The following is a 16,237-nucleotide window of genomic DNA, read 5'->3' on the forward strand; positions in this document are numbered from 1 at the left end:
GTTTTCCCGGTAGAATTTCTTACCTGGAGGAATGTGAAGTCTATATAACAGTTTGATTTTCTCATTCATTTCTCCATTATACATAACATCTGCCAAAAAAAAAAAAAAAAGAGAGAATGAGTAGATGCAAATGGTTAAAGTATATTTGTTGTGACACAAACTCACCGGGAGGAGGGAACTTAGTGCGGTCTGTACCTGTTCACCCAATACTTCCCTGCCCCTCCCCCAGACACACAGTGTTTGAAATGAAAACATACAAGGTCACTCTTGAGCTGCAAGATAACCTTGTGAATTTTGTCTGGCCTCATACCTTCTGAAAGATTTTAATTTCAGGCCAGTCCCTAATACATTTCATTGCGTGGATCTGCTTGCTCCATGGTCCACCCTGTCTTGTGTTCACAGACTCCTGTCCCAAATTAACTCACTACACAATGAAGACCCACAGGGTCCTACCGAGACAGCTCACAAATGCCTTGAATTCGATCAGGTGGTCCATGTTGTCATCCAGGAGCCTGAAAGTCCTCTCAGCGAGGATCTCCGTGTGGGCCCCACAGGTCCATGGCGAGACAAGCTGAAACAAGTGCGCAAACTGCCGGGCATCTATGCGGTACTGTTCTGCATAAGGCCTGCTGGGGTCGTGGCGCGGGGCCATGGGCCGGGGCTGCTCCCAGTAACAGCTCATCATGTGCTCTCTCTTCAAACAAGAGGGAGAGAGGGATCTGTGAGAGATGGGGGCACCTGTGGGGGGCTGCACGCTTAAAAGCCAAGGTTAACTTGGCCTTCTCTCAGGACTCACTTGGCCTCGTAAATTATGTATTGAATAAGAACATTATAACACAAACAAATGAAAAAAATTAAAGTATTTACAATCTCATTACTCTCATCAGACAAAAGATCTCCCTTGTTATCTTACACTTGTTGCCCACAAGAATATGTAATTTTGACCTCTTTCTCTAGAATCTTTTTTTTTCATTGCAGCACACAATACCTAACAAAACTTACCATTTTAACCATTTTTCAATGCACAGTTCAGCTGCCATAGTTTTAATTCTAGGAGACCTAATTTTTATTCTGCTATTTTCTCATCAAATCACATCTGAAAACAAAAAAGTGCTAGACAGATCTACACAATACAGAAGAAACCAGTTGCCCTGGTTGCCTGTGGGGAGGGAACGTAGAGGTGGGGACTCACATGTAGAACCAAGTCTTTTTTTTTCTTTAAGATTTTATTATTGGAGAGAGCATGAAAGAGAGAGCAAGCTCACGAGCAGGGGGAGAGGCAGAGGGAGAGGGAGAAGCAGACTCCCCGCAGTCCCCAATGTGGGACTCGATCCCAGGGCCCTGGGATCATGATCTGGGCTGAAGGCAGATGATTAACCAACTGAGCCACCCAGGCGCCCCAGAACCAAGTCTTTTTACTGCATACTTTCTTAATAAATTTTGAATTTTGAACCAGATTAATATATTAACCATTCAAAAAACTGGAAGTAAAAAAAAAAAAAAGTGATTCAAAGTCTTGGGAATACACTGACAACTAGAGCAATCAAAACTGGCCCTGGCCCTGAGGTTTGCCTCTTTAGAACGCATCTCTTACACCCACGCTAAGTCACCTCTTGGAACATCTCGGCTCACTGAAGTAATTCCCAATGACTGCGGGCTTCTGCACAATTTCAGTGTCCTCCCCCCATCACGGTGGCGTGGAAATGAATATGGAGGCTGTAATATGTAAGCACAGATCCTTGGATGAAAACCAAAATGCCATTTATAATTTTACTGTCATATTTGTTGGCAGCCAAGTTCTTCGAATAGCCTTTGCAGAATTGTGAAAAATACCACAAGAACTTTTCAGTGTGAAACAACAGTCTAATGAATTTCCATTCCTAAAAACCCAAGACACACTACTAAAGTCCATTGTGTATCTGTGCATCCTGTGATGCTTAAGACCCACAGAATCCTGCCAAGAAAAGTTGTAAGTAAGCAAGCCAAGGACTGATGCAATCAGTTTACACAGAATCCTACAGAAAAACAAACCGATAAAAAAAAAAAAAAAAGACCATGGATATAAGCAGGTGATACAAAGAAGTACACAATTATCTGTACAGTACTCAACCTCGCTAATGGATAAACAAATTTAAATTAAAATAAAATGCAATTTTCTACAAGACTAGCAAAACTGCAAAAGATCTATAATAAAAGCTGGGTGGGTGTGGAGTGTAGGAAATGAGCACTCTCAGGCATCATCAGTAGAATTGAAATTTGAAAAATCAAATACATTTTAGTAATACAGGCTACAGTTTGGTTTGTGCATCTCTTAGGGGCCCCACCCCATAGAAACTGCACCACTGATGAGTTGCACGTAGGGCTGGGGACTCACTGCCAGGCTATCAGGAGCGGATCACTGTGCCTGCCTCCCTGCCCCACTTCTATCCACTCTCAAGCAAGGATGCTTCCAGCAGGGCACCTGAAAATTTTCTTTGCTGGGTGATTTAAGTAGCAAGACCTGAGAATCCACCTAAATAGCCAAATGTTAGAAATACGGTTTATTTACTATTACCAATCTGATAGATTATAAGGCTATTTTAAAATAAGTAAGACTATGTGGCAACATGGAAAAGTGTTAATAACAGTATGGAGGGAAAATAGAAGATAATGTAGCACATGTACCAGCCAAATATAAAAATATGCTACATGTATGATGGGGGGTTAAGAGTCCTCACAAAGCATAGGAGGTGGGAATGTCAGTAATGGTCACAGTTCCATCCACCAAGGCCTGGGAACTCCGTGTAGAACAGTGTGGAACGGGCTACCAGCATGGAAGGAAGGCCCTCTGCAGAGCACAGTGCTCGTGTGAGCCGTAGGCAAGCGAGACGAAGACGGAGCTGGCAGGTGGGGCAGCTGACGTGGGCTTGGGCCTGTCACTCCCTCATCTTCCCAGAGTTTCCTACCTTGAATAAGTCATAGAGTTCTTCCAGGTCTTCAGGAGGAATGGAGACTTCCGGGATAACAACGCGGAGCTTGAGGAAAGAACCAACAGCAGTGGAGTGAATTCTCTGCCTGCACCTGGGAGGATCAGAGGGAACAGGGGGGCTCTTCTTGCTCATGGGGGATACCAGGCACAGGTCCTGTCTACCAGAGCAGTCTGTTCCTTTCTGACGCCAGGATCACGTTATGGTAATTTTCTCAAGGTGTTTACCCTCAGCCTTGCCAATTCACACATCAGTGCCTCGGGACAAATGCGTGAGTTCTAATGGAAGTCAAACTCTAGCAAAGACGAGGCTGGAGCAGGAAGTTCCTCCTGAACAACTAACACTGCAAGCCTTCTGTGCCAGGCATTTTCTATATTGTACCTCATTTAATCCCAGATGCTGGGTATTAGTATCCTCATTTACAACTGGGGAAACTGAGGCTCACGGGGCTTAACTTGCTCACAATCTGTCTGACTCTCAAACCCCTGTCTCTACACCAGGTCACCCTAATTCAATGCAGGGGGGTGGGGTGGCATTCTTTTATTTTTAAGTTTATTTAGTTTATTTTTAGTAATCTTTACACCCAACGTGGGGCTCAAACTTGGGACCCCAAGGTTCAAGAGTCACATGCCAGCCAGGTGCCCCAAAAGCTGGCATTCTTACGAGACCCACGGGAACAGAGCCCGGGTTAGCGCCCGACTGCCATTCTGACAACCCATGACTCACTACGTTCTGCTTTGTGGTATCTTCATGGCCCTGGAGAACCCTGATCCTGTGCTTACAGCGCAGGTGCTCGATCTGCTCCACAGACTGGTCTCCAAATTTCTGCAGAGAAATGAACGTCCCTCAACATCCATCTCTGACCAGGTTTCCCAGAGGATGAGGCGGGGGATAGGGCCAGGCCCAGCTACCTCATAGGAGTCCCGGATCAGGTCGGCAATGTCAGTCCCAGGGTAGGGCTCCTGGTCATCGGAGAAAAAGGCATGGTGGCTGCCAACGGGGGGTCCAGGGCTGTCCTCATTCTTAATGTGATCTAGAAACCTGAGCACACAACCCACCGCTGAAGCACTGGTTTCCCCTCGCCTATGCACCGCACCACACCCGCTAGCTTCCCAGGGGCCAGGGGACATGTCAGAGCACTTTCAGACACAGCTCATTCGTCTCCAAATACTGGGAGGAGGGCAAGATAGCAACTACTGTGCTCCTTTAGAGAAAAGGAGACATGCCTAAAGCCAGACGTGTTAATCTGGGCCCCATGGGTAGGTTTCCAGGGACCTGGGACTCTGGTGAAGTCAATACACAGTTCTGTGCATACATGTGCCATTGTAAGCTTCCACAGTATTCTGAAAGGGAAACTTTCATCTGTCTTTCAACTTGCCCTCAGCTACAAGAGACCCAGGTTCCAGTCCTCGGCCTCGTGGCACTTTTCTTGCACTGCAACACACCAAGCCCCTACACCTCAAACGTCCGAAACCTCCCGCTGGCTGCCTGAGACCACCATTTCCCAGTGCCTGCCTGCCCCATTCCAGGCCACTATGAGTGTGTATCTCCCCAGAGACAAGCGCAGATGGCCCACTCTCCTCCTGTACGCTCTCACTTGCTGGAGAGGAGCTGGGAAGATGGCGCTCTTCACCACATGCAGGCAACAGTGCCACCTGACTGGCTGGCTCTGGGGGGGGACCACGGCGTGACAAGTGGCAGAGTGGAAGGAAAAATTCCACAGTGACAGCCCTACTGGGCACCCGCTGCTGCCTCCACCTGGTCTATTTTGCAGAGCCTGTGATAGCCCTCCTCAACCCTCCACCCCACCCCCCATGAACCCACCTGCTGAGGACCATGAGGGCCTGGCCATCGTCCTTGCTGCTGCACAGGCCCTGGGCGTTGGCTTCCAGCACGGCCAGCCCCAGCTGGAAAATGGCTTTGATCCCATCGTAGAAGAAGCAATCCACGACGCTCACCGCACTCTCCAGAGGCATAATGCTGAGGAACAAAGTCAGGAACCAGGAGAGAGAGATGGACGCTAGGGCTGAGAGGTCGTTCATGTGCTCCGCCAGCTCGGGGAGGTGCTCCTTGATGAGCTCCTCAAAGACCGACTGGTCCACCTGGGCCCCTGGAAAAGGCAGGCCACGGAGACTTGGTTGGGGAAGGAGTCACACTTTCTAAAGTTAGCCTGAAATTGAAACTACTCTGAGATGAGCAGAACAATGAAACAGAATTTGAGTCCAGAAAAGGGACTCATACTTAACGGATCTTTGATACTGACTAGAGTAATTCAGTGGGGAAAGGATAGTCTTTTCAAAAAATAATGCTCAATCAAGTGCACACCTGTGTGGGAGCAGGGGGGACCTCAAGTCCTACTTCACATCATACAAAAAAATACATTTGTAGTGGGTCATAGACCTCAATATAAAAGCTAATACTATAAAGCTTCTAAAGAAAAATATAGGAAAAAGGCAACATTTCTTAGGACACAAAAAGCACTAGCCACAGAAAAAAATTATAAATTGGACTTCATGAAAATAAAAGACTGGTATTCCTCAAAAAACATTAATAAAAATAGGAATGCAAACTTCACACTAAGAAAATATTTATAATACATATACCTGACAAGGGTCTTGTATTCAAAATAAAACTCTTGCAACTTAGTGGTCAATAACCCATTTTTTCTTTAAGTAGGCAAAAGATGTGAGCAGACACTTCAAAAGAGACAATAAACAAATGGCCAGGAAGCACAGAAAAATACGTTCAACATCATTCATCAAAGAAATGCAAAGTAAAACCTCCATGATAGATCCCTTCTTCCCCGCTAGAATGGCAAAACTTAAAAAGACAATTCTGAAGGCTAACAGGGATGTGGAGCAACCAGAACTCACACATTACTGGTAGGAGATCTGTGACCACAGTGTATCCGCTTTGAAAAACCAACAGTTTCTTAGAAAGTTAAAAATCCATCTAACCTATGACCTGGCAATTCTACTCCTAGGTAAATACTCAAGAAAACACGGACAATCTTGAGTCACAGAGAGACTTACTTACACATGAATGTGTATCTCAACTTCACTAACAATAAAAGATTGGAAACCACGCAGACCTCTAAACAAATCATGGTCTGAGTGTACGGTGTGACTCAGCCAGAAGGAGCAGAGTACTAATAATGCCTCGGCAACCTCGTGTCAGGCGCAGGAAAACAGACACAGAAGAGTGTGTTCTCTGTGGTTACACTGAGATCACGTTCAAGAACTTGGGCCCAACTAACCTGTGGTGACAGACCCCAGGACCGAGTGTTGCCTGTGGCAGGGAAGGGGCAGAAGGGAACTGGGGGGTTATGGAAATGCTCCAGTCTGTATTGGGGCGGTGCTCACACAGGTGTACACATTACCTAGGGGGCTCTGCTGCTCACTGAGGAGTAGACACTGTCCCGCAGGAGCACCATCAACCGATGGCGGCTTTGGCAGCTTGCCTCCCGGTGACCCTGACACTCTGATGATTCCGTGCTACTGTGTGCAAGCTTAAACTGCCTCCCACAGCATAAAGTGGAAAGGGAAGGAAGCCCGTCACTCAGGCACCTGGAGGGAGCCAGGGAAGACAGTCTAGAACATACCGCCACATCCTTCCCAGCCACCCCCCTCCCCACTCCCAGGGCTCCTCACATTCCCTCAGTTCTTGACACCATCTTCTTCAGGAGCATCTTCTTCCTGCCCTGCCCCTACCTCCAGTCTTTTGCCAAATTCTGTCTCAGATTGGTTCTTTTGTTTCTGTTCCCACCGCTGCCGCCCAAATTTTAGGCCATCTCCAGAAAAGGTGTCTGAGAGTATCAGCAAGCCAAAGCAATGTTTCTGTCATTCTGTCCACTAGGAGGGGCTGGACCACAGGGATAATGCAAATGCCAATCCGCCACAGAAAAGGAAGGTACCAGGTGGGTGCCTGAATGCTGTGGGGTCACAGGTCTGCCCAGAGCAGGGGCCAGCAACAACGGGCCTTGTCACTTATCAGCGTATCCAAGACCGGGGCAGGGAGGGGGGGATGTCCCAAATCTGCCCTCCAGGTGCAGCCTCAAGAGTCTCCACAAGGGAAAGGGGACATCTGTCTGCCTGAGCTCCTTGGGTACAGAGGGCAACACCACCCTCCCTTTCCAGGCCACAGTATCAGCAAAAAACCTCTCTGGTTTTCGCTGTTCAACTTGTTTCTCGAACCTAAACATCTTTCTTTTCAGGTAACCTCGGTCCACCCTTTTGCCAGAACAGTGCAGAGATTACGCCAGTTGGTTCTGCACATTCAAGAGCCAACCAGTGTTTGTTCAGAGACCAGCTGAGCGGCACAGGGGATTTCTGAACAAGGACTGATGACAAATGTCTTTGCCCAGGCTCTGTCCCTGCTCCCCAAGCACAGAAGAGGAAGAGGAGGAGGAAGGAGGCAGGTTACCAATGACTCGGTGGTTGAAGTAGTCGGGCAGCATCCGCTCACACACGGCAACGAGCAACCAGAAGGCCTCCTCCTCCTTGGCGTACAGCAGCAAAACGGAGGTCAGGATGTTCATGGACTGCTCAGGGTTCACAGAGGAGGGGATGGTTAATGTCAGACCACGTCGTGCCACACAGACATTAAAAATCACACAAGCCCAGCCCTTTTGGCTGAGCAGCGCCATGGCGGTTGGCAAGAACAAGCGCCTTACGAAAGGCGGCAAAAAGGGAGCCAAGAAGAAAGTGCTTGATCCATTTTCTAAGAAAGATTGGTATGATGTGAAAGCACCAGCTATGTTCAATATAAGAAATATTGGAAAAACATTAGTCACAAGAACTCAAGGAACCAAAATCTCATCTGATGGCCTCAAGGGTCGAGTTTTTTAAGTGAGCCTTGCTGATTTGCAGAATGATGAAGTTGCATTTAGAAAATTCAAGCTAATTACTGAGGATGTTCAGGGCAAAAACTGCCTGACTAATTTCCATGGCATGGATCTTACCCGTGACAAAATGTGCTCCACGGTCAAAAAATGGCAGACCATGATCGAAGCTCATGTTGATGTCAAGACTACCGATGGTTATTTGCTTCGTCTGTTTTGTGTTGGTTTTGCTAAAAAACGCAATAATCAGATTCGGAAGACCTCTTATGCTCAGCACCAATAGGTCCGTCAAATTCGGAAAAAGATGATGGAAATCATGACCCGAGAGGTGCAAACAAATGACTTGAAAGAAGTGGTCAATAAATTGATTCCAGACAGCATCGGAAAAGATATAGAAAAGGCTTGTCAGTCTATTTATCCACTTCATGATGTCTTCCTTAGAAAAGTAAAAATGCTAAAGCAGCCCAAGTTTGAATTGGGAAAGCTCATGGAGCTTTATGGTGAAGGTAGTTCTGGAAAAGCTACTGGGGATGAGACCGGAGCTGATGGATATGAGCCACCAGTCCAAGAATCTATTTAAAAGCCAGACATTTAATGGTGACAAATAAAAAAATCATATTTGTGATGTTTAAAAAAAAAAAAAAATCACACAAGCCCAAAGGGTCCACAGAAGTCAAGACTGTCAATGAGAGGCCCAGTCTAGCCCAACCACACTGACACTTGTCAAGTGGAATGACCATGTTTATCAACATGGTCCCCACAAGACACCCCAGGCTGAGCCACCAGCCACCATTCCATCACTGTCCCCATCTAGGAATGCTGGGGTCAGCTGTGGTGCACGCCTTAGGCTCAGGTCAAATCCAGCTGTTCTGTGTGTATGTTCTAACACACACACACACACACACACACACACACACACACACACACACAAAACATTCACGCGTTGATTTTGCTTTTTACAGGAAAACAAAGTTTAAACTCTTCTATTTTCAGGTATCAGAAACTTCTAGTTCCCGTCTAGTGGAGGGGTGGGGGCAGTGCTGTTTTATTTTACTGGGTTCTATCTGTGCTTGTTTACCATATCCCTGAATAAACTGTTCAGAGGGCGTCTTACCTCCACTTGTGCTTCCTGAAGGAAAAGGATTGGCCCCAAACATCTTTTTCCTCCCCAAATAGCACTGATATTTTAAAAATAATCCCTGTAACTTCTGTAGAGATCTAGAAAGATAAAGCTCCCCAGAAGCGTTATCAGTGCCGTCCCACAGCGGAGGCCTGGGGGGGGCGGTAAAGACAATCTGTCCTGCCATGGACAGTGACTCATCATGTGCACTGCTCTTTTCGGGCACCACAGTTTCTAATCTCAAGGAATCAGCCTGTTTGACTATACAAAGATGATTCCTTTGGCCTTATTCGATACATTCTTTAAAGGAAGAGACAAAGCACAGAGCCTTCACAGGACAGTCTTCGCTTCCTGACAGTTGAGAACAACAGAACCCGAAGACTGGGTGACCAACACAAGACACAGACTCAAAGATTTCTGCTCCTCCACTGCACACCTCACCTGGCAGTACCCAATTTTGGGGTTCCGGTGGGCATAGGCCGTCAGGACTCTCCTCAAAGCAGCAATTCCTGTTTCATTCTGGAAGGCAGGATGCTCCGGTAAGGAACGGTGCAGGTCCCGTTCTATCTCTTCGGTCACCAGGCAACATTTTCCCATGGACTCCTCCACCAGATTACCATAGTAACCCGGATGTGAGGCGAGATCGGTTACAGCATCTGACGATTTAAAAGTAATTTTTCAAGGGGGCGGATCACCGGGACAGAGTCAATATGGGGAGGGGGCTTGTCCTGCCGGAAGACCTCAGTGCGGTCTCGTTACTGGAGGGACAGAAAATATTTTGAGACCACACACAGACCGAAAGGACTTCATTTCTGCCAAAAACAAAAAAGAAAAAATGAAACAACATGGCTTTTCTAAGAATAACCTTAGAGAAAGGAAACAGCTCATACTAGAAACAGTTGTATTAATATGCTTTTTGTAAGCTGTATTCTCCAGTAATAGAGTGGATATATGTATCTATACATACAGACGTACACGCAATTTTCATATATTAACACAAAATTACTAAGCACCTATGTGGGAAATACACACGAAGGTGCACTTATGTTTCGTAATCAAACGATTATCAAGGAGCCAACAAGCTGCCAACAAGAAACTCTGAGGCTGGGATCATGATAGGCGGGGCAGCCAAGCACAGTCCACCCACCCCCGAGCTGCCCCCCAGGCCTCTGACAAGCAAGGGACATCAGGGGTGAGGTGTTGATAGCGCATGAGGATCCCATGCCCTCGTCAGCCAGCACCAGGGCACCTGTGGTTCCAGCCAGTGATCCCGCAGGGGCACTGGTAGTAGGCAGGGCTCCAGGACGGAGGCCAGCCCCACGTACAGAGGTCCCAGGAGAGCAGGGCAAGCAGAAAGGGCCCAGTTCCGCCTTTAATCGCCAGCCTAGGTCTTTAAATTCTGATTGGGTTTAGTAGACTGCCCTCCTCAACTCAGTCTTCTGCTGTGATTCCCCATCCTATCCCATAAACAATCACTAGGACATTCCCTTGTCCTCAAGGCTTAATACTAACAGCTGCCCCTCAACACGCGACAGCCTAAATCCCACAGCAACCTTTCTGTCAGCACTATCACTTGAAAGGAAAGACAGCCCTTTAGGAGGTTTTTTTTTTTTTTTTAATACAATGTCTGTGTATGTTCATTAAAGAGGCAGACTATACACCCAGTGGCATTAACAGGTGTCACCTGTTAGATGGTTAAGGTGACTCATGTGACTTTCTTTGCTCGTTCCTCCCTATTTTCCTTTCAACTCTGAGTAGACATTGTTTCCATTAAATACAAAAATACAGAAGACATTTTTGATTTCAAAAAGGCCTGTCTTGCTGAAGAAACCAGCCAAAAGGGACTCCGCATGTGAAACAAGGTGAGCAGTGATAAACCCATCAATGAATCCCAACTAAGCAGAGGCCAGCACGTATGTCGGAAAGCAGGAAACATGCACCTGGGCACCCTGGGCCAGAGAGGGGATGGGCTTGGCTATTCGGGGGAGGGACTGAGAAGAGGGAAGAGGGATGACTGGGGTGAAGGTCTGGCATGAAGCCACATGAGGGAGGAACCTAAGAAGGGTGCAGGGAGGGGCGCCTGCGTGGCTCAGTCAGTTGAGTGTCTGCCTTCGGCTCAGGTCATGATCCCAGGGTCCTGGGTTCGAGCCCCGCATCGGGCTCCCTGCTCGGCGGGAAGCCTGCTTCTCCCTCCCCCACTCGCCCTGCTTGTGCTCTCTCTCGCCCGCTGTCTCTCTCTGTCAAATAAATAAATAAAATCTTTAAAAAAAAAAAAAAAGGGTGCAGGGAGAAGACAGGTACCCAGGCCTGGCCTCCAGGAGGCTCGTGCTGACCTGAGCCCACGGGGCCACCAAGGAAGAGTGGACCCCCTCCCGGGCCCTCCAGCTGCACCCTGACCAGAGTAGCAAAGCCACCCCACTGGATGACATGGGCCTTCCCTTCCTGCTCGCAAGGCTTCCCCTCTCCTACTGAGCCAGACAAAACGGCCACCCTCAATGCAGAGACATTGCTCAACACGTCTCTAGAGAAGTCAGTCCTCATCTCTGCCCACCCACTGGAAAGCATCCTGATGAGGGATTCCCAGACATCACCAAACAGCAGCAGAGGGAGAGTCCTAGGGCCTGAGGCCAGACAAGGTCATCGCTGGCTGGCTCAAGTGGTGTAGGAGGAGGAAGTGGGGCAGAAATCTCTGCAGTGGTGCCTCCCGGGGATGCCGTGCGTCTTCCACAGAGGAGGGACCAACGGAAAGTATGCTGGGGGACTGATTTCAACGCCACTGCAAGTGAACAACGTACAGAGGGTTTGTTTGTTTAGTCTAGTTCAAATGTATGTCCTAGAAAGACACTTCACTTCTAGGAGGTTCTTTAACAGAGTTCTCAAGACTACATACGCACTCCAAGTTATTTTTAAAGGAGAGGAGATGCCTTCAGCCAGGCCTCACACTGGCCAAGGAGGACACTGCAGCGCAGAGGTCTCAGGCAACTGGACCAAGGTCCCACAGCTAACACAGTAAGGGTGCCGAAGTTCTTGGCTGGCAACGATGCAGGAAGAATCCAGAGACAGAGGACCTGTCTGCACATACGTGCTGTTCAGATCTGGGCCTCTGTTCCTGTGTCTGCTCCAGAAATAACAGTTGGCCTAAAAAATACCAGAAACACCTACCTGAGAAAAGCAGCCAGAGTCTGCCACGTAAAGATTCGGGGATCCCCATGGCTACAAGCTTCCGGATCTTCTCTGTGCGGAACATACACACGGTTCTGCCATATTCCACAAAGTGGTCATTCCACAGGCTTATTTTTATCTGTTCCCTGGACTGGAGATGGAAATGCTGTTAATGTACAAAGAAGCCCTTCCATGCCTTCCACCACAGCCCATCCGCAACCCACCGCAGAGGGAGGCTGCCTCTGTTAACAGAGGGACCAACAGTGATGGGCAACTGGTTCAGCAAATATTTTTGAAACACTCAAGGCACAGAGGATGTCAAGATGAGTAACAACACCAAGTACCAGCCCTTCTGGAGTTCAGAGCCCAGGAGAGTTTACACAAATAAAATGCCATTTCCTTGGCAAAGTTGATAGTAAAAGTAGGTTTGTCCAAATACTCAAGTCCAAAGAGCTGGGAGGGTGGGGTGGGAGTGGGGAAGCGTCTCAGGATGTTGACACCAAGCCAGCTGTTGAAACACAGGTCAGCTCAGAGGGCGGACAAGGGCAAAGGCGGGGGGGGGGGGGGGGATTTGCCCTAAGCTCCAGGACAGCCAGAGGAAAAACTGGAGCCTGAAAAAAATCACACCGTTCTCATTATCAGACACAAGATAGATACCATTTCTCTAGGCAACTAAAAATTCTTTAAAGTTATCCCTAGATGATAGGAGTTGTTAGTACCTTTTAAGCAACATGTTTTTTGGGTTTTTTTTAAAGATTTTATTTACTTATCAGAGAGAGAGAGTGCATGCACAAGCAGGGAGAACGGCAGGCAGAGGGAGAAGAAGGCTCCCCTCTCAGCAGGGAGCCCAATACGGGACTCAATCCCAGGACCCTGGGACCATGACCTGAGCCGAAGGCAGACGCTTAACCGACTGAGCCACCCAGGCGCCCCATTAAGCAACATGTTTAATATGCTTTTCATAATCTGCATTCTCCAATAAGGGGAGAAACTTCCATATATACTCAATATTCTTACAGGTTTAGTCAGGAGTTCACTGAGCTGCTCTGTGTAAAGCACTATCAGAAGGTTCCGTTTTGAATGAATAAAGCTAACAATTATACAGTAGCCAACTAGGTGACAAGGCACAGCTTGGGGTAGTAACGTCCATAGCCACCCCCGGCACACGTGGTCCCAACACAGCCTCCCTCCAGCCGCGGTGTCTTTCCAGAGTACAATTTCTAGCCTCTTTACCCCACTGTGCATGACATTTCCCTCGGATTCTCCCTATAAAGAGGACAAGGCTAAGTAGATGTAACAGAAATATCTTTTGTCCGGTAAAACTACAGCACAGGAGACCTTTTGTTCCAGGACAGAACCAAGCAATACTGTAAAAGGAGCCCATACAGACACCCCTGGGTAAGAAGGGAAACACTTGTTCTGCACCTGCAAGAACCCACAAAGGACAGCACTGATGCTCTCCAGGTCACATGGCCAAGAGCTGTGTCCAAGAGCCACTTAAGGGGCAGGTAGGGAAAGCCGTCGGCCTCGGTCATCTAATCACATCCTCCATGCACCCGGACGTGCCCAGGCAGCTGGCATCGGCTGGGCCCTTCCACTACTGCCCAGGAGGGAGAGGGAGGGGCACTAGCTGCCGGGGCGGCCAGCAACCTGCACCACACCTGCTCTCCTGAGGCCCGTGAGGCCGGCGCCAGCAGGTGCACGACCCGCAGCAGGCCCGACAGCTGGGAACCCCCACCCGTGCCGGCTCTGCCAGGGTCCAGCAAAGGCAGCGCCAGGCCACCCACCATCCGTGAGTCGGGGCTCTGACTGCCCGCCGGCTGGAACACAGAGATCAGGGCCTCAGGGTGGAGCCGCGGGCTCTTCTCTTTTTCACTTTCCTCACTATTTTGAGAGGACACCATTTCAAGATCCCCAAACTTGTGGTCACTGCACATGCTTGCTGAATGAAACACAGGTGAGGTCTGCTGGAAAGACAAAAAAAAAAAAAAAAAAAAAAGGAGGTAGCTAGAAGAAAGTCATTACTTATGGAAGAGTCTTTGTTTTGCCTTTGGAGGCATGAAGGTAATGTATTTTTTTAATTTATTTATTTATTTGAGAGAGTGTGTGAGCATGAGGGAGCAGGGGGAGAGGGAGAGAGAGAGAATCCTCAAGCAGACTCCCCAGTGAGCGTGGAGTCCGACCAGGGGCTCAAACCCAGGACCCTGAGGTTGTGACCTGAGCTGAGATCAAGAGTCCAGTGCTTAACCAACTGAGCCACCCAGGCGCCACGAAGGTAACATACTTAAACATGCCTGTGTAGGACTCAAGGGAAACAGACTAACATTAGCTCCAACAGATGTGATCCTCAGGAAAGAATATGGTCCACACTGTGCTTTCCTGGAAAGGCTGCTCACAGCATACAGGGTATGGGGCCAAGACGGGGGCAGACAAGAACCATTTCTTGTATGCTTCCAGAACTGAAGATGACCATCTTCAGAAAACAGTTCTCGGGTACCAAGAAACTATGTCCTTTCCTCCCTGTCACCGCACTGGTAAAAAGAGGTGAAGAAGGGCGCCTGGGTGGCTCAGTTGTTAAGCGACTGCCTTCGGCTCAGGTCATGATCCCAGGGTCCTGGGATCGAGCCCCGCATCGGGTTCCCTGCTCAGCAGAGAGCCTGCTTCTCCCTCTCCCACTCCCCCTGCTTGTGTTCCCTCTCTCGCTGCGTCTCTGTCAAATAAATAAATAAAGTCTTTAAAAAAAAAAAACAAAAGAGAGATGATGAAAGAGAGGGACAGGTGTGAAACCAGCAGGAGAGGAGGCCCCAGCGGATCCGGGTCTGTTTTCCAGCTGTCCAATGTAAGACAATGTAACTTCTCTTTTAACAAGTTCCATCTGCCCCCAAATAACATCCCCTCAACCTCAGGGGTTGAGGGGGGGCACTGACCCCTCCAACCTATGAGGAAGGTGTCCGCTAACCTGCAGGTCAATACCCATCAAGCCCTCCAGCCTGGGAAGGGTGCCCTGTCAATCCCTCTGATGTGTGTGGGTACCCCAGCAACCTAACATATGGAAGGGTGCCCATCAGTTCCCCTAACCTCTGGTGTGGGGTGCCCCAGGAACCCCTCTAACCTGTGAGCAGGGTACCCTGTTAGCCCCTCAAACCACTCACTGCGTGGGCCACCCTCTAACCTGTGTAGCACCCACTCAGGACCCGAGTATCAGAATTGATACACCGTCTCATACACAGGCCCAATCATCTCTAACACAGTACTCTCATTTCCAAGTGGACTGTGGTTATGTGCACTCCCTTTAGAGACCACCGCCCTAGAAGGGGTGAGAAAAGAGATCTTCACTTTATAGGATCCTGCTGTTTCCAAGCATCATACCATGTCTTCATCTCGTGAGGTGTCATAATGCACGGGGTGGTTGGCGTGCACCTGCTTCAGCCTCATGAGCAGGCTCTCCACCAAGTTATCTCTGTCCTTTAGCTCAATGAACTGGAAGGCCATCTTGCTCCTGATGCTGATGATGATGGGATTAGGGAGCAGACTTGTGTCCTCCATCTTCTCGATGCTCACCACCTATTGCAAAAAGTTACACACAAAAGATCCAGCAACAGACAACGGAGGGCAGGCATTTCAATTACCTATTTAGGAAAATACCACCAGAAAGAAGGCAAAACCAAACAACTGCCCTAAGGAATGGATACAGAAGTTAAAAATTATCTAAGGCAGCCTATTCACGATAGCTGAAAGGTGAAAGTAACTCTGGTACCCATCGACAGGGGAGCGGAGGGACAAAATGTGATCTATCCACACAACCGAACATGACTCAGCCTTGAAAAGGAGAGAAATTCTGACACGTGCTACAACATGGATGAACCTGGAGGACATCATGCTCGGTGAAGCCAGCCAGCCACAGATGGGCAAATACTCTATGATCCCACTTAGATGAGGGACCTCGAGTAGTGCGATTCGGAGACTGAAGGTAGAGTGGTGGTTGCCCGGGGCTGGAGAGGGAGAGGGAGGATGCAGAGTGAGTGCTTAATGGGAACAGAGTTTCAGTCGGGGAAGATGAGGAAGTTCTGGTGATGGTAGGATGATATTGTGAATGTACTTAACACTACTGAACTGTAACACTTAAAAGTGGGTGAAGTGGGAAATGTG

At 48.5% G+C, this 16,237-nt stretch overlaps 2 protein-coding genes across 9 annotated transcripts in view; one reads left to right on the plus strand and one right to left on the minus strand.

Annotated features, from left to right (window-relative positions):
* The window catches only part of TBC1D8 (TBC1 domain family member 8), a 100,984-nt gene that overhangs the window by 11,773 nt on the left and 72,974 nt on the right, over positions 1-16,237 (minus strand). For 5 of the 8 annotated variants that reach the window (XM_073897867.1, XM_025869024.2, XM_073897864.1 and 2 more), the window contains 11 exons: positions 15,458-15,652; positions 13,876-14,055; positions 12,089-12,239; positions 9,368-9,582; positions 7,389-7,506; positions 4,791-5,076; positions 3,878-4,007; positions 3,693-3,791; positions 2,946-3,014; positions 454-694; positions 24-89 (listed from right to left, as the gene is read on the minus strand). In XM_073897867.1, coding sequence (XP_073753968.1) covers positions 24-89; positions 454-694; positions 2,946-3,014; positions 3,693-3,791; positions 3,878-4,007; positions 4,791-5,076; positions 7,389-7,506; positions 9,368-9,582; positions 12,089-12,239; positions 13,876-14,055; positions 15,458-15,652 — 1,750 coding nt within the window. The remainder of the gene's footprint in view (positions 1-23; positions 90-453; positions 695-2,945; positions 3,015-3,692; positions 3,792-3,877; positions 4,008-4,790; positions 5,077-7,388; positions 7,507-9,367; positions 9,583-12,088; positions 12,240-13,875; positions 14,056-15,457; positions 15,653-16,237) is intronic. The other 3 variants (XM_025869026.2, XM_073897865.1, XM_073897868.1) reach the window with 2 other exon arrangements.
* On the plus strand, positions 7,575-8,114 carry LOC112821690 (small ribosomal subunit protein eS1-like). Its single transcript, XM_073896898.1, has one exon. The coding sequence runs from the start codon at positions 7,610-7,612 to the stop codon at positions 7,811-7,813; it is 204 nt and encodes a 67-aa protein (XP_073752999.1). The 5' UTR covers positions 7,575-7,609; the 3' UTR covers positions 7,814-8,114.

This window comes from Callorhinus ursinus, unplaced genomic scaffold (assembly GCF_003265705.2).
Source record: "Callorhinus ursinus isolate GAN/ISIS: 27379988/994484 unplaced genomic scaffold, GSC_fseal_2.0 scaffold10, whole genome shotgun sequence".
NCBI lineage: Eukaryota > Metazoa > Chordata > Mammalia > Carnivora > Otariidae > Callorhinus > Callorhinus ursinus.

Excerpts from the sequence above, each read along its gene's own strand:
- LOC112821690 (XM_073896898.1), top strand. The coding sequence starts at position 7,610 with ATGGCGGTTGGCAAGAACAAGCGCCTTACGAAAGGCGGCAAAAAGGGA.